Source organism: Nanorana parkeri, unplaced genomic scaffold (assembly GCF_000935625.1).
Source record: "Nanorana parkeri isolate BGI_ZX_2015 unplaced genomic scaffold, ASM93562v1 scaffold929, whole genome shotgun sequence".
In the NCBI taxonomy this organism is placed as follows: domain Eukaryota; kingdom Metazoa; phylum Chordata; class Amphibia; order Anura; family Dicroglossidae; genus Nanorana; species Nanorana parkeri.
In genome coordinates, this window is record NW_017307197.1 from 267,197 (window position 1) to 275,541 (window position 8,345).

The following is an 8,345-nucleotide window of genomic DNA, read 5'->3' on the forward strand; positions in this document are numbered from 1 at the left end:
CTTCACAGTGTAGTGCAAGGGTGGGAAACTCTGGCCCTCCAGCTGTACTTTAACTACAAATGCCAACATGCATCTGCCTCTGGGAGTCATTCCTGTGGCTATGAGACTCTTGCAATGCCTAATGGAACTTGTAGTTGCACAACAGCAAGAGAGCCGGAATTGCCCGCCCCTGGTTGTAGTATCACAGAGGGTTCTTTTCTGCCAATTCTTCGGAATTTCATTTGCAGCATCACTCGCAGGTCAAACCTGGTAGTGCAGCTTTATTCATTTTTATATAACGGACCTGTATGAACATTGTGCCAAATCCTTATATGTCAGGGGGGTTCTGCACCAAAAGATAGCAGCCATTGGCAAGCAAGGCAATGGCAAGTGACTGGTAAGATTTGCAGGAAAGTTTTTAGTGAGAGTTTTATTAAGATTTGCAGCTCTTGTGGGATTTTCCTGGTCTGCAGTGGTCAGGACCCACCAAAAGTGGTCCAAGGAAGGCAAACCGGTAAATTGGCCACAGGGTCATGACGCTGGCTCATAGATGCACGTGGAGAGCAAAGGCTGGCCCATGTAGTCTGATCCAACAGAAGAGCTACTGAAGTTCAGTTTACTGAAAAAGTTAATGCCGGTTCTGATAGAAAGGTGTCTGAACACACAGAGCATCACGGTTTATTGCGTACATGGGGCTGCATAGCCGTAGACCAGTCAAGGTGCCCATGCTGACCTGTGTCCACCGCCTACAATGGACGTGCGAGCATCAGAACTGGACCACTGAGTAATGGAAGAAGGTAGCCTGGTCTGATGAATCACATGACTGGGTGCGTATGTGTCACTTAACAGGGGAAGAGATGGCACTAGGATGCACTATGGGAAGAAGGCAAGCTGGCAGAAGCAGTGTGATGCTTTGGGCAATGTTCTGCTGGGAAAACTTGGGTTCTGCCATTCATGTGGATGTTAGTTTGCCTCGATGGGTCAGGGCTGTTTTGGTGGCAAAAGCGGGACCTACTCAATATTAGGTTGGTTCTCGTAATGTTATGGCTGATCGGCGTATATATATCCATATATGCATAAATGTTAAGTGGTCTTAAAAAAATCAAAAAGCCCTCCAAAATTTTTGGACACTGGCCAACTTACCCCACAATACGCAACACGTGCGTCTCAGCGCACAGCAAAAAAGTTGATGACTTGCACAGTCTCTTCTGCTGTAAAACACTGCCCGTCTTCCTTTTTAAAAAATAACTTCACTTCCACTTTAAAAAAACACCAGCCATGTAAAAGAAGCCCTTCTATACTTACCTTTACGGCAGCCCGTGACTTGAAGGGCTACTGCTTTGCTGCATCCCTGGCCACTGCATCTCACTTCCAGGTTTGTGAATACCTGCTCCTCCTGCCACATGCAGTGGCTCCTCCCATAAGCTCATTACAGGACTTAGGAGCTGGCAGGCGGATCCACTGTTGGCAATGGGGGGGAACCAGTATCCACACATCTGGAAGGGTCTAACTCCTGCAGCAGTAGGGGAGCAGTAAAGCGGCTGCATTTCAAGACAGAGAGCACTGAAAAGGTTGCTGTAGATGGGAGTTTTTTGTTTCCTAGAAAACCTGTGGTGACAGGGTCACTTTAATCAATTCTCTTGGTAACTGGTGTACTGTTCTCTGCCTACGAGGCTCAGGTCCCTCCATTCTCCGAGCGCAGGTTACTACACAGTCTGTTTTGAGAAATGTTTTCCTAATAAGGTTCTGTCTCCCGAAATTATCATGACTGTTTTGGTTTTAATCATGAGATTATGCTGTCTTAAAATAACTCAACTTGGCCAATGAGATGCCATAGTGATGAACGCTTCATTGGCAGAGGCAGGCCGTGCAGCGCGGCATATCTCAGGAACGCACAAATATTCCTCGCTTATTGTTTGATTTTCAATGTTTTCCAGTGTAAACCTCATGAAGACCAAATTAGACCCAGAAGGTCTGGGGATCATATTACTGGGCCCATTCCTGCTGGAGTTTTTCCCTGACCAGGTACGGTATGCTGTGTACAGAAGCCTATTGGCAATTGTGCTGTTGATCTGTGTCAGGCTTGATGGAGGATGGAAAGGGGGAGGGGGGGGGCGGGCACAGTCTGTTGTTTACATGGAGAGTGCACTTGCTTTATAATTATCCTGCTTAAAAGTAATATAAAACCCAACATGTTAAGTTTAGTTAAATCAAGATGGATTGCTTTTTTTTTTTCATTTAGAGCAGTGATGTTCTACCTTCTTAAAGCCTAACTCCAGACTTGGTTCCCTGACCCCCTCCCCCCCATTTGCCCTTTACCCCTGCACCTTTAAGAAAATATAGGTACCTTTTTTCAAGTGTCTTCAGTTCAGTCTGAGGAGACAACAGTTCCTCTTGACCCTCATCTTCCTTCATTGGTGGTGGATCCTAAATGCTGCAGAGAATGACGGCTCAGGGTGAGGGGAGAAGCTGTGACATCTTGAGCTCAGGGTGAGGGGAGGAGCTGTGACATCCTGGGCTCAGGGTGGGGGGAGGAGCTGTGACATCCTAGGCTCAGGGTGGAGGCAGGAGCTGTGACATCCTGGGCTCAGGGAGGAGCTGTGACATTCTAGGCTCAGGGTGGAGGGAGGAGCTGTGACATCCTAGGCTCAGGGTGGAGGGAGGAGCTGTGACATCCTAGGCTCAGGGTGAGGGGAGGAGCTGTGACATCCTAAGCTCAGGGTGGAGGGAGGAGCTGTGACATCCTAGGCTCAGGGAGGAGCTGTGACATTCTGAGCTCAGGGTGGAGGGAGGAGCTGGGACATCCTTGGCTCGGGGTGGGCAGGAGCTGTGACATCCTGGGCTCAGTGTGGAGGGAGGAACTGTGACATTCTGGGCTCAAGGTGGGAGAGGAGTTGTGACATCCTGGGCTCAGGGTGGGGGAGGAGTTGTGACATCCTGGGCTTTCAGGAAGTTAGTTGAATGCAGGTGCTGTCACCTGGTCATTAGCTTCAAAGGGTACATCGGCCATATCCGAACAGGGGACACCTGGCAATCCTGCTGCAGGAATATAATAATTGAACGTAAGCCTTAGGCTGAGATAAAATCCTGCCAGAAGAACAGATCGCACAGACTTTGCTGACAGTACACCCTCCCCTTCTCCTAGAAGTGATAGAACTGCCTGGTATAGGACTTGGGTGGATGGAAGCTCTGATTTAAAGGCAGCTTTTTGCATTAAAACACATGTGTATGAACATAAACAGCTGCATGTGACCTGCTCTGCCAGACAAACACAAAGTAGGTCAAAGGCAGCTTCAGAATTGTCATCCACTCTTCTCCATTAAAGTCATTGGGAATCTACAGACCCGCATTCGTTGTGAGCTTTATACACAGGAAAATAACATCCATCTACACAAGCACTTAGTCAGTTAAAGGAGAACTATGGGGTTAGTGTTTTTCCCCATAGTTCTCCTTAGGGTAATACATATATATATATATACACACATATATACCCACACATAGTGACCTATATAAGTATTCTGTATTCTGACACCTTTTTGGCTTGATATAAAAGTATTGAAGCCAGCAGTGGCAGCCCCCACATCACCCTTGTTACATGTCCCTTTAAGGTGGGTCCCAAGGATTACTATGTTGTCCATATGTGATCAGTTGGATCTTTTTCCTATAGCTTTCAATGCCTTTGTGTAACATTGTATTTTTTTTTCTCTTTTAAAGGGTTCAAAGGTTCCAGAATCATTTAGCGTGTATCATTATAATGGATTAAGACAATCCAATAATAACGAGAAGGTATGTTTCTTGTAAAGCGTCCATCGTGCTGACAGCCGCCTTGGATTGAAGTGTCATTTTTGTTACATGATCTCTGCGCTTATGTCATCTCATGCTCTTATCTCTCTCCTTTTATACTATTTCTTTCTCTATCGTCTCGCCTCTTCATTTCTGCATGTTTGAGTTAAAGGACACTTTTATTTTATTTCAACCTCCATATGGAATCTATTAAAGCTGTGCTGACAATCTTTCTGGGATGCATAAATAGGGAGTAATGGAGGGGATGAAATTCTTACCTCTTCTGGAGAAAATCCAGACACCTGAGCAAAGGCTGAAAGATGGGACATGTCATGGGACAATCTATTTTGACATTCTTGACAAATCATTTGGGGGGGAATAAGGGCACTGTTGGAAAAAAAATGGACCTTCAAAAGGTGACTACGTAATAAAGGAAAAAAAAAGGGGAGGCCAATATATCTTTCCAAGACCGTTCCTTTCTGGGAAAGTAGGAACTTATGGGATACCTTATATGTAGACTGGCAGTCTGATTATTAATGCTGAACTCCAGACAGAGGGCTAAATACAGAGCGGAAATAAATATATGGGACCTGCTTTACCTGTCAGGATTTGTATTTCTGTACATCCAGTCCTGAGATTTACACAGTTCTGCACACAGATCAGCCAGCTTGATAAACTGACCTGTCTACCAAGCATAAGGATGAGCAGTACACACAGGTCATTTCCCTGTCCCCAGCCTATGATTGGACAGTGAAGGAGCAGCAGCAGTCCACCATTCTTCTCACTCACCTCCTCATGTATCACTTGCCCCTCCCTTTTAGAATGTAAGCCCTCAGGGGCAGGGCCCTTGTCTTGAATTGTATAGTGATTGTAATGTCTTCCTTATATTGTAAAGCGCTGCGCAAACTGTTGGCGCTCTATAAATCCTGTATAATAATAATAATAATAATAATATGCTTGTCAGCATATGTGCATGCAGCACACTTAATTGGCTAATAGTGCTGCCCCTCCCTCTACCGTTCTCCATGCTCCAGGAGGCTGATATCACCTCAGATTCACATACGTACTCTGGCTGCATTAATTTAAGTTAGTGATTGATTCCTAACCGCATGGAATCGCATCACATACGATTGCATGCAGTGTGCCCGCTTTCAAATGCAGTGGCTGTTACCAGATTGTTAACTTGAACGGGTGACAACTGCCTCTTGTAAACATCAGATTCGGGATTCATGCTGCAGGAAAATGCAAGTTCCTGACGCAGGAATCCCTAACCGCACCCAAACATACAGGAGTGACTGGGGCCTGCCTCTGTGATTTCTCCTCAGCACAGGTGTCCCCTTTGAACATTTAGCCTTTATTCCTGTTCTGGTGACAACTGTAAAATGTTGGATTTCCATTCCCCTTCTTCCAGAGACAACGGTGACCAGGAAAAATAGAGGCAGAGTCTACATATTAAAGACACAGACAGACAGCGAATTGATTCCTTTCATACTCCTTTAAAAACAAGTTTTGGCTCTATGTACACTTTAACTTGTACGCGGTATTTCCTGTCCCTTCACGTTTAGGCAGGATTGGATTGTATTGATGTATAGACGTTGTGCAAGATGCTAAAAAATGGCTTAATGCTTCACCAGTGACATTCATTTTAGGATATGATCGTCCATTCTGGGTCACTACCAGTCACTCTAAGACAACTTGTACATTTCCACAAACATTTGTTCTACTTGCCCTTGTTTGCTGAATTATTGGCTCTGGTTCCTGCTAAATCTCTTCAAAGAAAACTCGCCGCTCAGAATTCCAGCTTGTAAATAATGATGTGATGTTGTCTCCATGGTAACGGGAACAATAAATAGGGGACCAGCAAGGGTGTGGCTGTGATGGGACATTTCATTTCATGCCATTGGCTGAACGTCATCTTCTGGTTTAAGGCTTCATTAAAAAGGTCCAGAAATGTGTCCCATGAAGAAGAGCATGTTAATAGGAAACTGGAAGGATTATTAAATTGTCGAGTCTCTGCACTTATGACGGCAGAATGAAGCCATCATTCTACTGTTCTCACGGTTTTCAAGTAGAAATGAATTAAAGTGTATGTCTAATGTGCAAAATTTAAAAAAAACATTCAGCACTTTTCTGCAATCCATGCAAATTTCTCCATGTGTGTCACTTTTCAAAAAATGCTGCAAGTACAGAATAACACATGGTGATCCCGTCAGAAATCCAGAGAGCTCCTAATTTTCTGCTTAGCTGACATCTCTGCCTCTACTGCACTGAAATCCCAAGCAGTGTTGTCAGCTCTGCCCAGTGATTCCCTGCTATGGTACGGAAAGTATTTAGATGGCTCCCGGGAGTACAGTTCTTTTATTTTACATATTTTCTGAAAGGGATTTCCATCAGTGACTTTCAAACCCTCAAATAGTCAACACAGCTGTTTTTGACTGAAAAATCCAATTATACTTTCTGCTGGATGGCATGATGCTTGCATACTGACATGTAACTTCTGCACTGTCCTAGAGTACTGTGAGTCCCGGCCAGCTTGATGACACACCCCCTGGACCAATTTCTGGTCCCTAGATGTCCTGTTTTCAAGTCTATGTCGTTTAGGTACCCATGCGCATTAAAGCCCAACTCAACTGTTTCATAATTCACCCCCCCTTTCCCCTTTCCCTAAATCCCACCTCAACCCTCCCACCCACAGCTGTTTTTGAATGCAAAATCCCATTATACTTCCTTTTTGCATACTGGCATGCGACTGCTGCCCTGTCCACAAGTACTGTGAGGCCCGTCAGGTATGCTGACGCTCCCCTGGGGTTCACAGGAAGTGGCTTTGATGACGCTGGGTGACCAGAAATGCTGCTTAGTTTTCTTTTTTGTTTTTTTCCTAATGCTGACCCGCTGTTTGGATCATCAATTAACGGTAGAGATGGGCTCTATGCTGGCCATAAAACCCGAACAAATGTTCTGATCCAGCATAAAAATACAAGCTTGTTTTAGCCAAATGTACCTGTTTGTACACTAAGTAGAGTCACTTAGAGGTGGGCCTTTGTCAGGGGAGCAATAGAGATAATCCAGGAAAATCAATTTGGAGTAGTGAATGTTCACCTCAACCCATGGACGTCTTTACAGTTCAGGGGATTCCGCATCTGCTTGTTATTGGTTGGTTTAGGTGGCAATTATCTGATGTTTGTGAAAGAGTTTCCAGCTCCAGAGTTCCTGCTCGGCTCTGGTTAAGCTCTGATCTGTGTGCCAGAAAATTCTCAGGAGAATTCTACAGGGAAATCTGTCTGACCCTTTAAGCAGACAAGTAACTCAAGAGATCTGGAGCTGGGGCCAAAGACAAAGTCAAAACAGTGCCCCCTGCATTGAACATGTTTCCTTTAATATATGTTTGATGATGGTGATATGTGTTCTGATATCTCTCCTTGACCATACCGTAAAATCCGTCTTTCTGTGTCAGGTCGCCTACATCGAAGGGACAGCCGTCATGGGATTTGAAGACCCGAGACTCCAAACAGATGACACTCCCATCAAGCGTTGTCTACAGACCAAATGGCCATATGTAGAGCTTCTCTGGAACACGGATCGGCCTCCATCATTAAATTGAGTTTCTTGGGACCAACAAATTTTCATTTTAAAGGGACAGTCCACCCAAAACTGATATGTCTTTTTTTGGATGAACATTTTATACCACACTCTGGCCTTTTTTCTTTCTCTTTTTTTTTTCATTCTGTAGGACCATAGAAGGAATATTGACACCTAAGCCTCCTACCTCTGCTTCCCTGCCTTGGGCGTAACTTATGTTGATCGGAGTAATGGCGGCCAGTGATCACATGGTTCCCTTTGGTGCATAGGAGTAAATTGACTTTAGCAGGGCAAATAAAGATAAAGGGGGCGGGGGTAAAAAGAGGGCCATGAAGGAAGTGGGTGATGTAACCCACCCATGTACAACCAAAACTGAAATATCAATTCTGGGCCGGCTCACCCTTTAAATAGTGCTACTTTGAGGGACAAATTCTGTTAACTGGAAACTCTGTGTTCATACTGGGGGAAGTATTGATGCTGAGGAAAAAAACAACTGTATATACAGTGCAATCATTTATTGTTCATTGCACTCAAGAACAAGTCATCAGTATCATAAACACTAATTATATTTACAAAACATATATATAGAATCTTGTATAAGCTCTTTTGGGGAAAGTCAGGTACAGTTCCACTGAGTAACTCTTACGTATGTAGGACATGCATTTATCTGCATGTTTCTTCAGTATGGGTATTTTACCACGCACCTTTAATCCAAGTATGCCTCGTGCAGTGATTAGGGCCCATTAGCCAAACCTAGGGTGTAATTTAGTAAATCCTCTAAAGAAACGCACAGAGGACTTGAAATTCAAACTCATATTCCAAAATTAGCCATTCGCAGGATAGTTGTAGTACACTAGCCAATTGTAAGCTTATACATTGCAGCGTTTCAGGTCTATGCCAACCCTTTCTCAAGTCCTCTGTGCAGATCTTTTGTGAATTTTCATTATCCACATGTTTGCCATTTTGGTCCATTTTTACCATAACTGGGAAACAGGTTGCTCTCC

At 44.4% G+C, this 8,345-nt stretch overlaps 1 protein-coding gene across 1 annotated transcript in view; it reads left to right on the forward strand.

Annotated features, from left to right (window-relative positions):
- Positions 1–7,585, forward strand: part of FAM188A (family with sequence similarity 188 member A) — a 93,915-nt gene extending 86,330 nt beyond the window's left edge. The window contains exons 15-17 of the mRNA XM_018566263.1: positions 1,917–2,004; positions 3,694–3,765; positions 7,217–7,585. Coding sequence (XP_018421765.1) covers positions 1,917–2,004; positions 3,694–3,765; positions 7,217–7,363 — 307 coding nt within the window. The 3' untranslated portion in view covers positions 7,364–7,585. The remainder of the gene's footprint in view (positions 1–1,916; positions 2,005–3,693; positions 3,766–7,216) is intronic.
- The last annotated feature ends 760 nt before the right edge of the window (positions 7,586–8,345 follow it).